Genomic DNA, 18,358 nt, shown 5'->3' with positions numbered 1-18,358 from the left:
TAAACGTGTGTGCCCAGCTTCCCCCACTACCCCCCGCTCCCCACCAATGCTGGGGAGACTGAACCAAGGATTGTGTATATGTTAGTCAAGTACTCTACCATTGAGCTGTACCCCAACCTAAAATTAGTAGTGCTGCTTCTTTTCCTCTTCTTTGTTGCCGTTTTGAGACAAGTCTCAAGTAGTCTAGACTGGCCTCAAACTCCCTACATAGCCAAGAATGACTTGGAGTTTCTCATCCTCCTGCCTCCACCTCCAGAGCCAGGATCATAGGTGTGCAAACCACACCTACCTTCACCACCAGACATTATACCAAGCACAAAGGGTTACATCACATTACACTACAAAGGGCAAATTTTCAGCTTAACTTGAGCAGCTAACATCAATGAAGAGTAAAGGAAATTCTCAGACACCACTGGCCACCACAGACTTGGGTTTTGTTCTGTGGAGTCACCAACCGTGGACTAAAAATATTTGAGGGGAAAAACTTGTATCTTTCCCCCAAACACATAGAGGCTTTTTTCTTATCATTATTCCTAAATGGTCTGGTACAACTACCGTTTACATGACTTTCCATTGTCCCATGGGTTGTAACTAATGATGCTCTGGGGACGGACATGGGAGAAGCCCCCAAGGATTCTGGCACCTGTGCTGGATCCTGGCATCCATCCCCAGACTGAGCATCCATACAGTCAGAGGACCATGCAGTTTTAATGACTTCTTAGGAAAAGCAGAGATACTCATCTGAAATTAGTCCAAAGGTTTTAAGAAGCAGAGCACTACTCACAAGACCAATGTGTTGACAGACACTATGTACTCCAGCTCTTTGGTCCAAGGGTTAGTGAAGCTGAACCACTGGCTTCTCAGGGTTACAAAGGAGCCATCCTTCACTCTGAATTTGTACGAGTCTGTAAGTATTTTCTCCTTACTCTGCAGAACTTCACAAGAAAAGACAAGATCAACAGAGTGGCCTTTAAAATCAAAAGCCTTCAAGCTGGGTGTGGTGGCCCCTGCATGGAATCCCAGCACTCAGGAGGCTGAGGAGAGGGTAGCTGCTGGTTTCAGGCCAGCCAGGGGCCCATACTGAATCCCAGACCAGAAGCAAACACCAAACCCAAAACCAGCACCTTGAGAATCAACTTGATTTTGGGATTTAATAAGGAACAAGAAATTGAGAGTTGATGCTACAATAATTTAATTATTTATTTAGTCAGGGTTTTGCTATGTTACCCAGGCTATCCTGGAACTCCTGCTCCTTCTATTTCTACCTCCCAAGTACTGAGATTTTGAAAATGATCTGTAGCTGGAGTTTTCTCTCCGGGTCCCACCAAGCCCCAGCAGTCTGACAGCCCACTTATAAAATAAACACACAGACGCTTATATTATTTAAACTGCTTGGCCTAATGGCTCAGGCTTCTAGCTATCTAGTTCTTACATCTTAAATTAATCCATTTCTACAAATCTATACCTTGCCACATGGCTCGTGGCTTACCGGCATCTTCACATGCTGCTTGTCATGGCAGCGGCTGGCAGTGTCTCCCTCGACCTTCCTGTTCTCTCAATTCTCCTCTCTGTTAGCCCTGCCTATACTTCCTGCCTGGCTACTGGCCAATCAGTGTTTTATTTATTGACCAATCAGAGCAATGCATTTGACATACAGACCATCCCACAGCAATGACCCATCACACCTGGCAGAAGTTGTCATTTTAAGTTACCCTCAGAGCACCTCACTCAATGAATTACCCACCTGCTTTGTGCTTGTCCGTTAAATTACTGTGGTCATCTTGATGAAAATATTCATAACACGAAGTTCCCAAAAGTTCCTGAGGCAGGTATCCTAAAATTGCTGTTGCCCTTGTTTTGAAGCAGAAAATAAACATGTCACTTGCTGAAGGTGATGGTTCCCAGAATGCCACAAGTCCAGTGCAGGTGGGACTTCAGGGCAACAGCCCGGGAGAAGAGCTAGTCACATGGACCACTGGGCACGTGGACCACTGGGCTCCTATGGGCTGCCCAGCCACAGGCCAGAGCTGCAAACAGGCCACCCAGGTGAGGCCCATGAAGTCCAGCTGATGCCCTTGCAAAGGTGCCACCAGCACTGGCCATGAAACATGTCTGGACTCAGCACCACTGCTAAGAAACACTTTTCCAAGTTTGTCCGGCTTGACCAAAATCACCAACACAACCATATCCTTATGTCACTTAAACCATACTTCCTATTCCCAAGCCCTAATTAGAAGAAAAATCCAGTAGAGCTTCCGAGCCACACCTTGAACAACCTCAATTGCCTCAGTGGCTTCTAACAACCACCGCATGAGAGCTTACCTTTGATCAACGTAGACAAATTTTCCATTCATTGCAAAGCGGGTTACGAACTCAGTTGGCCTCAGTCTGATCTTGCTGCTCTTCTGAGGGATAGCATACGGATGTAACCGTCCCATGGCTACAAGGCAGGTAAGAGGGCCACTATCTTTCTCATCATCCCTCTCTTTCTGCATGCCAACAACATTCGGAGGCCAGCTTCTCAAGTATCCAGTGCAATGGACAGTGTAGAATTTTCTGTGGTCTAATGAAAAACCATAGAAATACACTTAGAACATGAACGCCAATGTTACCACCACCATTTCCTATTTCCCTCTTCCTCTTTTTCTTTTTTTTTTTTTTTTTTTTGAGACAAATTCATCCTGTAGCTCAGGCTAGCCCCTAGCTCCCTATGTCTATCAGGCTATCCCTTAACTCCTGAATACTATTGCCTCAGCCTCCTAAGTAGTTACAGACCTGCACGACCATGTCTGTCTATTATGAAGAAAATTTCTTATTGTTGGTTGTGATGATGATTAATAGACATATATTGTCATAGTAGGACCACTGAAATACTTGATGAGCATTTGGAAACACAATAAAAGTTTAAAAAAAAAGACTCAAAACTTTGACTTTTCAGAAAATTCTGAGCCATTAATTCCCATGAAACAGCTTGTCAAACCAGCCCATCAAAATGAAAAATGAGACAGAAATCATATGCTCAAATATGGGAAAAGTTTAGGAAAACAATGAACTATCACACAGGCTCAGAAGATGGGTGTTGCACACATCGCACACGCCTAGAAAAAGTGACTTAAGGGGGCTGGAGAGATGGCTCAGAAGTTAAGAGCACTGACTGCTCTTCCAGAGGTCTTGAGTTCAATTCCCAGCAACCACATGGTGGCTCACAACCATCTGTAACGAGATCTGGTGCCCTCTTCTGGCCTGCAGTCATACATGCTGTATACATAATAAATAAATAAATCTTTAAAAAAAAAAAAAGAAAGAAAAAGTGACTTAAATGTTAAAAAGCAGAGAAAGCATAATACAAATTCTGTAAAACATTCTGTTGTGTTGCAGAAGACCAGACAGCCATTGTTTTCAATTGCAGTATTCAGTAAGACTGACAGGACAATAGATTTCATCATTCCTATTATCGTGTGCATGATGTGTGTGTGGGTACATGTGCAGTAGCCTGCCTGTGGAGCTCAGAGGACAGCTTTGAGAAGCTGATTCTCTCTCTCCACCTGTATGTGGAATTAAACTCAGATCACTGGGCTTGTGCCACAAATGCCTTTACCCATCACAACATCTTGTTCGTCCCCAACAATAAACCTTAAAAAAAAAAAAGTTTTTGTTTTTTTTTTTTTTTAACAGAAAATGCTGTAGGTTGTCTGAAGGGTTACAGTTATAGGAGGGTAGAGATGAAGAGGGCCAGCCACATGCCAGACGATCTTACGGCTGTGAATGTACAACCCGTCTAACATCCTTAATAGTTTTGTGAGGTGCTCTAATAGTCTCCATTTGTCTTTGGAAACAGGCAAGGGCTACAGTCACAGCATGTTCAGGGTGGAGCTGAGGACCAAGTGTCGACAGGCTGGCTCCAGAGCTCATCCTTTAACCCTTGTGCTGTTCACATTCTTTTCATCTCTTCAGTACACATGGAATTGTCTCTCAAATAGACTGTGTGTTGGGCCACAAAATGAGTCTTAACAAATTCGTGCAGAATTAAATCATATCCTGTATCTTTGCTGGTCACAATGGGATGAGCCAATAAGAACTAAAAACTGTGTATCTGCATCGAGGCAGGACAGTGCGCTTTCATTCCAAGGGGGATTTAAGACGTTCTTGAAACAGACAGAAATGGAAATGCCTGTGGTAAGGGAGCAGAAGAGGACTGACAGGAGAAGGCAGGTACCTAGGATGGGGAGGGGCATGAGGAGGAGAGGAGCAAATGGGAACAACCAACGTATAATGTATACACAGAAAAAAATGCCACAATGACACCTGGTACCTTCTATGTTAAGAATTCTTTAAAAATTAAAAAAAATTACAATGGGCCAAACTCTTTGGCATAGAGCAAAAAGTACTAAGAAGGAAGTTTATAGTAATGAGTGCTTACATAAAAATAAAAGGTCAAAAAGACAGAATTCAAATACAAAACCTAATGATTCATCTTAGAAAAGCAAGAACAAAACAAACCCCAAATCAGAATAGCTCCAGCTTTGTTCTTTTGGCGCAACTCAATGCAGTCTACAGATCTGAGGCAGTCCCCCCATCAGAATACAAATGACACCCTCAACAGAGCTGAAAAAAATACCTAAAATTCTCATGGAAGCACCAAGCTGGAGGTTCTAACTTCAAAATATAGCTAGCACTGAGCCCAAACAGCATGGTAATGGCACAAGAATGCACACACGGGCCCACAGAACAGAACGAGGAGCCAGAAGAAAACCTGCAGCCAGCTGATTCTCAACGCTGGTGTGGAAACAACAGCGTCATCAACAGTGCTGGGGAAACCGGACATCCACATGCGGCACTGAAACTCAAGCCCTGTCTCTCACCCGGCACAGAAGTCAACGGATACATGTGTGAAGACCTCAGTGTAGGACTTCCACAGCTACTAACAGGAGACAGAGCAGGTGCCTCAGATGGGGACAGGCAATCTTTTCCTAGATGGGATCTCTGGGCTCAAAGTCCAGTCCACAGCACAGGGAACAGTCAGCAAAAGAAAACAACACAGAAGCTACAAGACTGTTGTTGGCGACTCGTCTGACAAAGGGTTCATATCTGGTATATGGGAAGAAAGTACAAACTTAACAAAATACAAATCAGCCCGAGAGTCTCCACATGTGCTGGACAGTTTAGTGTCAACTTGACACAAGCTAAAGTCATCTGAGAGGCAGGAACCTCAATTAAGACAATGCTTCCATAAGATGGGGCTGTAGGCAGGTCTGTAAGGCATTTTTTAAAAACTGGTGATTGATTGGGGAGAGCCCAGCTCCTTGTGGATGGTGCCCTCCCTGGGCTGGTGATCCTGGGTTCTATAAGAAAGCAGGTTGAGCACGCCATGGGGAGCAAGCCAGTAAGCAGCACCCCTCCAGCATCCCCCACCCCCATGCATGGCCTCTGCATCAGCTCCTGCCTCCAGCATCCTGCCCTGCTTGACTTCCTTCAATGATGGACTGCAATGAGGAAGTGTAAGCCAAATGCACCCTTTCCTCCCCAAGTTGCTTTTTGGTCATGGTGTTTCATCATGGCAATAATAACCCTAACTAAGACACCATCCAAAAGAAGAAATACAAGTGGCCAAGAAATATATAACACAGTGATCAGTATCCTTAGCTACCAGGGAAATGCAAACTCAAAGGTCACCCTGGTTAGAACAGCTGTAGTCAAAAGGACAAATAACAAAATGCTAGGGAGGCTGTGGAGAAAGAGAGAGCCACACAGTCATGGGGAATCATCGCTAGTAGCTTCTGTGGAAAACAGCACGGAAATTCTTCAGGAAGCTATAGCATCACAAGATCCAGCTACCCCACTTCTGGGTGTACATCTAGAGAAACAAAGTCAGGGAACAAGGAAACCCCCAGAATGCTCATGTTTAAAGCACATGGTCGCACCAGCTAAGATAGGAATCAGCCTAGGAACCCATCAACAGACAGGTCCAGAGGGGACACGGTATATAAACAATGGAGTGATGTGCGCACACAGAGGAAAATGGAATCCCAGTATTTGCGGCAAAATGAAAGGAAGCAGAGAACACTATGTTCTGTGATTTCAGAAAGACAAGCAACATGTATTCACTCTCAGACATGAAAACAAGAAATAACTGCTCTCCCTGTAGTTAAAAAAACAATTACTAGGGACAGCCCCTGCCTTAGGACTGCACCCACAGAGCCATGGCAAGAAGGTGGTGACTAGGTGTTTATTAAGCCTCTCAAGTGTCTCCTCCTTGATTCTAAGACAGACATCAGAATACTTTCATGAGAATTAAAAATGCTCAGCACAGTATCATGAACAGAGTAAATGCTTAATATGTCAACATGTGTGATTTCCTTCATGTGTGGCTATAAAAAAGATTTGGACCAAAATTTATAAATACAAAGAACCATGTAGTCCTATATAAAGACCACTTTTTAGCCAGTGAGGTGGTCCACACCTGAAATCTCAGTGCTAGGGAGGCTGAGGCAGGAGGATGGAGGCCGGAAGCTCTAGACCAGTGTAGTGGGTAGCCATTCCAGCTTTGAGCTGGAAGTTCCAACCCCCATTGAGACTTCGGCAACTGTCATGCCTACAAGGTAGGGCCAAGGGAGGCACCTGGAGACCTGAGATCTGGATGGGCCAGCATTCTCTCTGTTCCGGGACCCTGAACGGTGGAGGTGGACTGAACAGAGCTATAGAGAACATCACTGGACTGCGATACACCTTCTCCAGACCCTGAGACCTACCTATCCCTTAATTTGTAAGTTACGCCATTAAATAAATCTCCTTTTAACTACGTGGAGTGGCCTTAATAATTTCACCAATATCTGGCGCCCAATGTGGGGCACGAACCCACGACCCTGGGATTAAGAGCCCCACGTTGATTAGGTGACTGTCCGGGCTGCCATCTGTCTCGGTCTACTCTTGCAAGATTCCCGAAAGTTGCTTGCATCCATCTACCATTTCTCAGGTACCATTATATTCCTTCTCAAGTCTTTGATGGGATTGAAGACTAACAGTTATAGTTACAACCTAGTATATATATATATATATATATATATATATAGATATAGATATAGATATAGATATATAGATATATAGATAGATAGATAGATAGATAGATAGATATAGATATATATAGATAGATATAGATATAGATATATATAGATATATATAGATAGATAGATATATAGATATAGATATATAATATCTTAGATACAACATATTAAGTATTAGATATAGGTTCTTTAGGATAGGACACCTTTTGGAATGATCTTTGTAACATGCCACTTACCTATGCTCTATACTTCTCTGGATTTTAGTATGTGTTTCTTGCTTGATATTGTTTGTATTGGTTGTAGTTCCATCTTATCTAGGTCATTATCCCTCATTATTCCTGGACAATATTTCATAACCATTTCTTTGTATATAGTCTTGTATTAGGTTAGAACCTTCTTATTTAGACAAAAAGGGGGAGATATAGTGGGTAGCCATTCCAGCTTTGAGCTGGAAGTCCCAACCCCATTGAAACTTTGGCAACTGTCACGCCTACAAGGCGGGGCCAAGGGAGGTGCCTGGAGACCCGAGATCTAGATGAGCCAGAGTTCTCTTTGTTCCGGGACCCTGAACGGTGGAGGTGGACCGAACAGAGCTCCAGAGAACACTGCTGGACTGTGATACACCTTCCCCAGACCCCGCGACCTACCTACCCCGCGACCTACCTATCCCTTAATTTGTAAGTTACGCCATTAAATAAATCTCCTTTTAACTACATGGAGTGGCCTTAATAATTTCACCAATAGACCAGCCTGAACTACATAGTTAGACTCTCTCTCAAAAAGCAACAAGCAAGGGGCTGGAGAGAGAGTTCAGTAGTCAACAGTGCTTGCTGTTCTTTCAAAGGACCCAGGTTCAGTTCCCAGCATCCACATCAGGTAGCTCACAGCTGAGTATAATTCCAGCTGCAGGAAATGAAATGGGCTCTGTGGGCACTATACACACACACACACACACACACCTAAGATTAAAAATTACTTGAGAGCTGGGCACAGTAGCATTCACCTTTAATCTCAGCGCTTCAGAAGGCAGAGGTGGGTGGATCTCTGTGAGTTTGAGGCCTGCCTGGTCAACATAGTGAGTGAGTTCCTGGCCAGGGCTACAAAGTGAGACCTTGGCTCAAAAAAACAAAAAATAAAACACAAACAAACAAACAAAAGCCACAAAAAATGTTAAAAAAGAGATCAAATTTTGTCATCATTTGAGTTTGTTGTTCGAATCTTAGATGGTCTTATTAATAAAAAACAAAAACAAAAACCCAGAGCCAGATATCAAGGTGAAAGCTGAAAGATCAGAGAAGCAGAGCAACCAACCACTAGTTCTTACCTCTACGAAATTCTCAGCCTAAAGAGAGTGAGTTCCTGTTTCCTCACACCTTATATACCTTTCTCTGCCCTGCTACATTGCTTCTTGGGATTAAAGATGTGTGTGCTTCTCAAGCAAAGACATGAGATCTCAAGTGCTGGGATTAAAGGTGTGTGCTGCCACTGCCTGACCTCTATGTCTAATCTAGTGATGACTCTATCCTCTGATCCTCAGGCAAGTTTATTAGGATACACAATATATCACCACATGAGTTTTTATTTTATTTTATTTTTAAGACAGGGTCTTGCTATGTAGCCCTGACTGGCCTTGAACTCATAGAGATCCACCTGCCCCTTTTTCCTGAGTGCTGAAGTTCAAGGCCACCAGATCTGGGCCCAAATTGAACTTAGGCTCTTCCTACTACAAGTTCAATGGCACCACGGAAATCCTGGGCAGGAGAATGTGTGCCTTGTGGTGAGTTAATCTTGGTTTAAAACAATCTCACTCAGATGTTTGCACCCTATCTCTTGCCTTGACTGTGAAATGTACTTTTTCTTGTATAGAAACTAATTAGGACCTTGTGTTTCACACCAGACTCTGAATCACCAGCTCTCCCAGGAGTCCCACCTTTCTTCTTTGAGCAGGGTGAACATCGAAGCTCTTCTTTGACAGGGATTTTACAGCTCTTCATTCTAAAGAAGAAAGATCGTCTGGAACCAGAATGCATGTGTGGTCGCCCAGTGTGGCCGTGACTGTAAATCTGCAGAGGGGCTTCCATAGCAGCAGGAACAAGAACAGAAGAGTCACAGACATGCTTAAAACCCACCTCCTCCCATCCTCTCTTCTTTCCTTCTCTTAAAAAAGAAAATAATCTTTAAACCTAGTGTTTGGGGGGCAGAGGCAGGAGGATCTCTGAGAGTTCAAGGTTAGCCTGGTCTACGTAGGGAGTTCCAGACCAGCAAAAGCTACATAGTGAAACTCTGTCTCAAACAGACAAGCAAGCAAACAAATAAATAACCAAAAATTAAAAAATTTAATAGCTGACTAGATATTTTCCTTCCCTTAATTTTTTAAAAAAATTTATTTTTATTTTATGTATGTGCGTTTACCTGAGTGGATGTATATGTACCATGTGCACGCCATGGAGGCCAAGAGAGGGCATCAGACCCTCTGGAGCTGGAGTTGCAGGCAGGTGTGAGCGGCACTGTTCACGCTGGGAACAGAACCTGGGTCCTCTGCAACAGCCATAAGTGCTTTTAACCACTGAGTCACCTCTCTGCCCCTAAATCACTGTTTCTACATCATAAATAATTGTTTGGCACTAAGCATTTTCACAAGTCAAGTATCTTTGGATAATGAATAAATATACTTCCCAAGCCCAGTTGTACAAGATCTTTTATACCAGAAAAATCTGGGCCATATACAAAAGAGAAGAAAACTCCAGCAACTTTTTAACCTCAAATATTGTCTTATGAAAGTTTCATTTAGATTGAAAACTATAAGTGATCATATATTTCCACACATCACGTTCATGTGAACACATTTATTGTAAATGTCTGTAAAGGAATTTTCTCTTTCTCTCTCTCTCTCTCTCTCTCTCTCTCTCTCTCTCTCTCTCTCTCTCTCCCCATCCCCTGTAATCGACCTGTTTCCTGTCCCTGCCTCCATACCATGTCTTTCCCAACATGACAGACTCTATCCCTCTGAAAGGGTAAACTTTAAAAAAAAAATAGCCCTTTATTCTTAGGTTGCTTAGGTAATTTACCACAGTGACAGAAAATTAAGGGAGAACTCACTTTTGGTGTCTAGAGGTTTCTCTCTTGGGAAAACATCACAAGAAAGTTGTTCCTTTACTTTGGCGACATCTTTTGGGTGTAAAAAGTCAAACAAGTTCTGTCCCATCAAGCTGCCCTGTTAAAAAAAGTGGACACACACTTAACATCAGTTACGACATTTTTAGACATTTCTTCACACACACATAAGATAAATACCCTTTCCTTGTTAGAGGCTGATTTTCCCCCCAGTGCTGGGGATCAAACCCAGGGCCTTATGTGTGCCAGGAGAGTCCTCTACCAGTGAGCTACATCTCCAGCCCCCAAAGGTGGGTTTTCCTTAAGCTTAAATATACATACATCTGAGGGGCTGGGGAAACGGCTCAGTTGTTAGGAAGCACATGCTGCTCTTCCAGAAGACTCGGGACTCATAGGGCAGCTCACAGTTATCTGTATTCTAGTCCCAGAGGATCTGACACCCTCCTCTGGATTCTGTGGTACACATGCATGCATGTGGTGCACAGACAGGCAAGGAGGCAAAACACTCATACGTAAAATAACGTTTTTTAAAAATGCATTTGAAACTGTATCAGGAAAGATACATATAAACCACATACAAACACTGACTTCTGATTTTCCCTTAAATCCTGTTATTGTGTAAACCCTACTTAATATCTCTCAATTCAGGGTTGTTTCTAAGGCATTGGGATTTAAAGTTCATCTTCATTTTCTGCATATGTATGTGTCTGTGTCTGTGTGTGTGTCTATCCATTCCTTTCTGTGTGTGTGTGTGTGTGTGTGTGTGTGTGTGTGTGTGTGTGTGTGTGAAAGTGCGTGCACACACGGCGGTGGAGATCCAAACTGAAGGCCTTGAGCTTCCACGGCAGGCACTGTGCTGACTGAGCATCTCCCAGCCCATAAACCTCACCACTTTCAATACAAGGCAACGGATTACATTATTGTAGAAAATGAAGCCCAGAACATCTGCCACATCATGACTCAACACATGAAGAAAATGCAAACCCAACATTCAGCCCACTTCCCACTCGACAACTCCCAACATAAAGGCATGTCTCCTGTAAAATTCATTGTCATTTCTAAACTCAGTCCAAGGTGTGTTTTTCCTTCCTTCCTTCCTTCCTTCCTTCCTTCCTTCCTTCCTTCCTTCCTTCCTTCCTTCCTTCCTTCCTTCCTTCCTTCCTCTCTTCTCTTTCCCTCCTTCCCTCCTCCCTCCCTCCATTTCTTTTCTTTTTAGTGGTATTTTTCTTTGCCTCTAACTATTAACCCAGGTTGACCTCAAACTCAGGCTCCTCCTGCCTCAGCCTCTGAGCACTGACGGGGCTCTCAGGCATGTGCCTCTCACCCATCCTCTCTAAGCTAAATTCCATGGTTACGGCTGCTCAGCCAACTTCTTCTTGGACTCTAGATGCTTGACTCACAGCCTGAAATTCCTGTCCTCTTTTCACCCTAAAGACCCCCCTACACCCCACTTTGATGAGAAGCCCATCCTCTCACAAAGTTCCCCAGTGGATGTTCTGCAGGAGACAAAGCCAGTGGCCAGCCAGTTAGAGAACTTCTACTGAAGACCCAGTGATCCGCCTTTTGAATCAGTCTATCGTATGCTTGGTTAATACGAGTTCAAGTCGAGAACTCACTCAGTAGTGCCAGGTTTCTGATTCTAAAAAGCCAAGAACTAGACCTGACATCCTCCTGAGCAGGCAGGGAAAGTCTTCAATGGCTGCAGACATGCAGTCAGTCCCAGTGGACATCAATCCATGTCACTAATCTGGAATTTAAGGTTGTCTTAAACTGCTAGTTACCTATGTATCTGTGCATTTGTGTGCACATGTGTGTATGCATGTGTGCACATGTGTGTGTAAGCATTTATGTGTACAAATGTGTATGTATGTATATGTGTGGATACATACACATGTATTATGTGTGTATGTATGCTATTTTCCAGTTAGCTCCAGTTAGAAGATGGATTATCTGTTCTTACATCATTATGTTCCCAGCTGTCTCCAGCTTGGGGTTCTTTAGTCTCAAGCCTCCCACACAGAGGCTCAGACTTTGCCTTCTGCCATTTGTCTCATTACCTGCTAAGCTAAAATTGAAAGCAGCAGAAGCCAGAGGGAGGCATTCCCCGCCAAAGCCATGCTCGCCCGGGGCCTACAGCAGAAGCCAGAGGGAGGCATTCCCCATCAAAGCCATGCTCACCCGGGTCCTACAGCAGACGCCAGAGGGAGGCATTCCCCATCAAAGCCGTGCTCACCCGGGTCCTACAGCCACATGCATGCTCTGCAGGCCTGCTTTGGGGACAGCTCCCGAGTAGCTACCTAAAGCAAGCGGAGTGTAACTTGGAGGAGATGAGTGGCAGGCTGTTAGATGAACATGACTTGAGTGTGTTGTCAGCAGCTGAATCAAAGCTCTTATTCAATGCCTAGAACTAGTAATGAGCAATAATGTGACTGTTGGAGGGGACCAGGAAGGGTGACCAACACTCTGCAGAGACGCCAATATGACATCTTGTTCAGTCACTTCATCCTGACCGCAGGTACCACTCTGACAGCGGACAAAGCTAAGGTTCAGAAAGTGACATCACCTCTCAGTGTCTGAAGAAGACACCACTGATGGTCATAAGAATTCACCCTTCCCACTGTCTTCCAACTCGCTCTAAGCTCTAACTTATCGCCAAGGGAAGGGAGGAGTCACACACAGCTTCAAATTAGGATTTGTTAAAAAGAATCAGGACCATGTGGAAAACACGGTGGTTTGATACCTGGTCATATTGCAGCGTTTTGGAGATGGACTTAGATACGAAGAGAATTCTCCCTCGTTCACATCCAACCACGAACAGGAAGCCTTCTGCTGTCTAGGATGAAAACAAAACCAAAATCGAGTCATTTCTCTTATACCCCCTCAGCTTTTGAGGAAATCACTGTCACTAGAACTCACAGAGCTGTTAAGAGAGCTGGCAAATCTCAGCCTAATTTTTTTTATATGATGTATAGAGAATGTCAAATTCAATTCTAAAGTTTTTTTTTTTTTTTTTTTTTTTTTGGTTTTTCGAGACAGGGTTTCTCTGTGTAGCTTTGCACCTTTCCTGGAACTCACTCTGTAGTCCAGGCTGGCCTCAAACTCACAGAGATCCGCCTGGCTCTGCCTCCCGAGTACTGGGATTAAAGGCGTGCGCCACCACCGCCCGGCTCAATTCTAAAGTTTTTGACATGAAAAGTTTAGCTATAGAATATTTGAGTGGTATCTCATCAAACTACACGTGTGCAGGGTCACGGCACACGGACCATGAGAGGGAAGCGGAGACATTACAGGGTAAAGGGAGAAAAAGAGAAGGTAACGGAATACATGTGACGTGAAGACAGAAGTGGGGACCATTTGGGGTGGGAAAGGCTAAATGAACAAAGTATAAACATACTTATGTGAAAACGTTACAGTAAAATCCATTACTTCATATGATAACATTTTAAAGTAAAATCGCCCTTGCCAAATTCCACTCAGGTACGCAGAGAAACCCTGTAAAGATCTCAAAATACATCATTTGCAGCAGCAGCTACTGTGCAAATTGGGAGAGGAGGGGCCGTGTGTGTGTGTGTGTGTGTGTGTGTGTGTGTGTGTGTGTGTGTTTGTCTGAGTGTGTGTGTGTGTCTGAGTGTGAGTGTGTGTGTGCGCGCGCGCATGCGCGCGCGTGAGTGTGGTGTTATCTACATGTAAGTCTGTGCACCACATGTGTGCCTGGTACCCATGAAGGCAGAAGAAGGCATCAGATCCCCTGGAACTGGAGTTATAGATGGTGTGAGCCACCAAGTTAGTGCTGGGAATTGAACCTGGATCCTCTGGAAGAGCAGCCAGTGCTTTTAACCTCTAAGCCATTTCTCTAGGCTGGACCCTCTTGATAGGAATCCTTTCTATTCTTTTTTAATTATGGTACCACATGTTAAAAATAAATTTTAAATATTCTAATATATCCTCTAATACTGTTCTGCTCAGCCAGCAAATCCCTCGGGTAAGCCGCCTGCCCAGAAAGGGAGAGAGATGGACAGGGGCACAAGTGTGGTATTCCACAGGGTAGCGCGCTCTCTTTGGAAACAGTCTCGTGTGGTTCAGGCTGGATTCAAACTTGCTATGTAATCTAGGACAACTTTGAATTCCCAGTCCCCTGCTTTCACCACCCAAGTGCTGGGATTCCAAGCATTCACCAGCACAGCTGGTCTGCGCAGAGCTGGGGCCGTGGACCAAGGATTCTGTGCATGCTAGGGAGGAACTCTGCCAACTGAGTTACCTTCCTGTGCTCTGACTCGTTCTCACAGCAACAAACAGGAGAAGAGTTAGGTAGACACGTGCTGGGGGAGAGCTGCCGGAACAGGAAGTAATGAGTGAGAAAAACCCTCGATGAATAGTGCTTCCAAAGCACTCTGTATGATTACACAACTTAAAGACTGTTCTGTATCCGCAAAATTCATTGTTCATGGCCAGCAAGACAGCTCAGTGGGAAAAGACACTGGCTGCCATGGCTGATGACCTGAATTTGAATCCTGAGACCCACATGATGGAAAGAGAGAACCAGCTCCCACAAGCCGTTCTCTGATCTACACACACGTGCACATGCCATGACATGTATTCTCCCTCCCTCCACAAATCAGTATAATAAAATGTTTTAAATTAACTGTCCCATGCTGTGACATGTGTGAAAATGTGTTATACAGTGTGAAAATGTGTTGCTCTCATTGTTAATAAAAAGCTGATTGACGGATAGCTAGGCAAGATTTTTGGAGCAGAGAGAATACTGGAGAGAAGGGCAGAGTCTGAGGAGTCTTGAGCCAGGCTTAGAAGAAGGAACATGGGAAGTTCAGAGGTAAGGTAAACGAGCCTCAGAGCAGCACATAGACGAATAGAAATGGGTTAATTTAAGTTATAGCAGCTAGTTAAAAGCAAGTCTAAGCTATTGGCTGAGCATTTATAGTTAATGCTAAGTCTCTGTGTGGTTATTTGGGAACTGGTTGGTGGGACAGAAAAGTCTGCCTACAGTCCAGGAACTGGGGATACAATTCAACAGTTAAAAACACTTGCTGCTTTTTCAGAGGACCAGAGTTTAGTTTCCAGCACCCACATCAGGTGATTCAAACTGCCTATAACCTGTGCTCCAAGAGATCTTCTGTCTTCTGGGGACACCCCCCTCCCACATATACACACACAGACACAAACACATATGCATGAATAAAAAGTAAACCTTAAAGATTAAGTTAAAATAAAATAGTAACTTTTTTCAAAGTCAAAGAAAAATGAACAAAAATATACATGAACCTATGTCATAGCACATGGCAAGGCTGTCAGTCAGACACCAAATTTTCTGCTGTGGAGTCTGAAAAGCCTCGCCTGTGAGAAAATGAGGCCATGACAGCAGAGCTCTGAATGACTCTTTCCCTAAGCTTCAGATGACAGATCCGCAAGAGCTGGACTCCAGGGGGTGGCTCTGAGGAGGTGGTGACCATGACTGATCCTTGGTATGAGGGGGTATCTCAGGTGTGAGGGGGTGTCTCAGGTGTGAGGGGGTGTCTCAGGTGTGAGGGAGTGTCTCAGGTGTGAGGGGATGTCTCAGGTGTGAGGGGGTGTCTCAGGTGTGGGGGGATATCTCAGGTATGAGAGGGCTGTCTCAGGTGTGAGGGGGTGTCTCAGGTGTGAGGGGATGTCTCATGTGTGAGGGGGTGTCTCAGGTGTGAAGGGGTATCTCAGGTGTGAAGGGAGTGTCTCAGGTGTGAGGGAGTGGTCTCAGGTATGAGGGAGTGGTCTCAGGTGTGAGGGGGTGTCTCAGGTGTGAGGGGGTGTCTCAGGTGTGAGGGGGTGTCTCAGGTGTGAGGGGGCTATCTCAGGTATGAGGGGGTGTCTCAGGTGTGAGGGAGTGGTCTCAGGTATGAGGGAGTGGTCTCAGGTATGAGGGGGTATCTCAGGTATGAGGGGGTGGTCTCAGGTGTGAGGGGGTGTCTCAGGTGTGAGGGGGTGTCTCAGGTGTGAGGGGGTGTCTCAGGTGTGAGGGGATGTCTCATGTGTGAAGGGGTGTCTCAGGTGTGAGGGGGTGTCTTGGGTGTGAGGGGGTGTCTCGGGTGTGAGGGGGTGTCTCGGGTATGAGGGGGTGTCTCGGGTGTGAAGGAGCATCTCAGGTATAAGGGGGATGTCTCAGGTGTGAGGGGGTGTCTCAGGTATGAGGGGGTGGTCTCAGGTGTGAGGGGGTGTCTCAGGTGTGAGGGGGCTGTCTCAGGTATGAGGGGGTATCTCAGGTGTGAGGGAATGTCTCAGGTGTGAGGGGGTATCTCAGGTGTGAGGGGGTGTCTCAGGTGTGAGGGAGTGTCTCAGGTATGAGGGGGCTGTCTCAGGTATGAGGGGGTATCTCAGGTATGAGGGGGTGGTCTCAGGTGTGAGGGGTTATCTCAGGTGTGAGGGGATGTCTCAGGTGTGAGGGGGTGTCTCAGGTGTGAGGGGATGTCTCATGTGTGAAGGGGTGTCTCAGGTGTGAGGGGGTGTCTCGGGTGTGAGGGGGTATCTCGGGTGTGAGGGGGTGTCTCGGGTGTGAAGGAGCATCTCAGGTATAAGGGGGATGTCTCAGGTGTGAGGGGGCTGTCTCAGGTATGAGGGGGTGGTCTCAGGTGTGAGGGGGTGTCTCAGGTGTGAGGGGGCTGTCTCAGGTATGAGGGGGTATCTCAGGTGTGAGGGGATGTCTCAGGTGTGAGGGGGTGTCTCAGGTGTGAGGGGATGTCTCAGGTGTGAGGGGGTGTCTCAGGTGTGAGGGGGTGTCTCAGGTGTGAGGGGGTGTCTCGGGTGTGAGGGGGTGTCTCAGGTGTGAGGGGGTATCTCAGGTGTGAGGGGGTGTCTCGGGTGTGAGGGATCCACAGTGGACATGTCCACTGCTCTTCCTTTGGGAAGTGTCCATCCTCCTAACTAATGAGGTATTAGTTCATCAGGCTATGTCCTTACCTTCAGTGTCTAAGGTAAGGACATGTAGGCACAGGCCCTCTGATGTCTACAGCAGAGGTGAACTCAATCCCTCCCCTAACCCCATCCAAATCCATGTCCAGCCACTTACCTTGAGGATTAAGTGACTGAGCTCCTTATCATGAATAAATGAGGGTCTAGAATTTTCTTCCAAGAAAGACTCTGTCATGCCTAAAAACAAATAGGCCAAAGTAAGTGGAAATATAGAGGAATTTAGTGATCGCTCAGCGAACACTGTCCAGGAGCTGCTGCCATTACAATGACGGTGCAGTGGCGTCTGCAACGTCCCGCCTCTGGTGACCCTTCCCTCTTCCTCTTCCTCTTCCTTTTTGTTAAATAGGGTCTCATGTATTCTAGGCTGGCCTTGAACTCACTAAATAGCCCAGGATGACCTTGAACTCTTTTTTTTTTTTTTTTTTGGTTTTTCGAGACAGGGTTTCTCTGTGTAGCTTTGCGCCTTTCCTGGAACTCACTTGGTAGTCCAGGCTGGCCTCGAACTCACAGAGATCCGCCTGGCTCTGCCTCCCGAGTGCTGGGATTAAAGGCGTGCGCCACCACCGCCCGGCGACCTTGAACTCTTGATCTTCCTGCCGCCATTTCCCAAGAGCTAGGATTACAGGTGTGTGCCATCATGCCCAGTTTATGTGGTGCTGGGAATCCAACCAGAGCTTCATGCATTCTAAGCAAGCTCTACCAACACTCTACCAACAGAGCTACATCCCCAGAGTCTGTCTCTACAGCCCAGGCTGGCCTAGAACTCATAACAATCCTCCTGCTTCAGACTGCAGAATGCTGAGGTGTAAACCACTGAACCTAGGTATTTTTAATATTCAAACACATGGAGAGTAAGAGCTTGAGAGAAAAAATGCAACCACACCTATATTTGATGATTTCTTAGTTTATTAAAGCTCAAGTGAATTACTCTGAGGGGAAATTTCTGGAACTCTTAACAAACATTATGGATTAATAGACAAAAAAAAAAAAAAATCCCAAGCCGGGCAGTGGTGGCGCACGCCTTTAATCCCAGCACTTGGGAGGCAGAGGCAGGCAGATCTCTGTGAGTTCAAGGCCAGCCTGGTCTACAAATCGAGTTCCAGGACAGCTAGGGCTACACAGAGAAATCCTGTCTCAGAAAAAAAGAAATTCCTCTAAAGACCATATAGAAACTTCTGATAATATGTGAAACTATATAAAATGTGTCTGAAGTATCATTTGAGACC

The 18,358-nt window shown here is 45.3% G+C and overlaps 1 protein-coding gene across 2 annotated transcripts in view; it reads right to left on the bottom strand.

Moving 5' to 3' along the window:
* The window catches only part of Bmal2 (basic helix-loop-helix ARNT like 2), a 49,200-nt gene that overhangs the window by 13,484 nt on the left and 17,358 nt on the right, over positions 1–18,358 (bottom strand). For both annotated transcript variants that reach the window (XM_052720580.1, XM_052720581.1), the window contains 7 exons: positions 17,230–17,309; positions 12,916–13,008; positions 10,161–10,275; positions 8,992–9,135; positions 2,323–2,563; positions 1,745–1,851; positions 785–935 (listed from right to left, as the gene is read on the bottom strand). In XM_052720580.1, the coding sequence (XP_052576540.1) occupies positions 785–935; positions 1,745–1,851; positions 2,323–2,563; positions 8,992–9,135; positions 10,161–10,275; positions 12,916–13,008; positions 17,230–17,309 (931 nt within the window). The remainder of the gene's footprint in view (positions 1–784; positions 936–1,744; positions 1,852–2,322; positions 2,564–8,991; positions 9,136–10,160; positions 10,276–12,915; positions 13,009–17,229; positions 17,310–18,358) is intronic.

This window comes from Peromyscus californicus, unplaced genomic scaffold, assembly GCF_007827085.1.
Source record: "Peromyscus californicus insignis strain IS unplaced genomic scaffold, ASM782708v3 Scaffold_6__1_contigs__length_162567912, whole genome shotgun sequence".
Lineage (NCBI taxonomy): Eukaryota > Metazoa > Chordata > Mammalia > Rodentia > Cricetidae > Peromyscus > Peromyscus californicus.
This window is presented reverse-complemented; position numbering and strand designations above follow the sequence as displayed.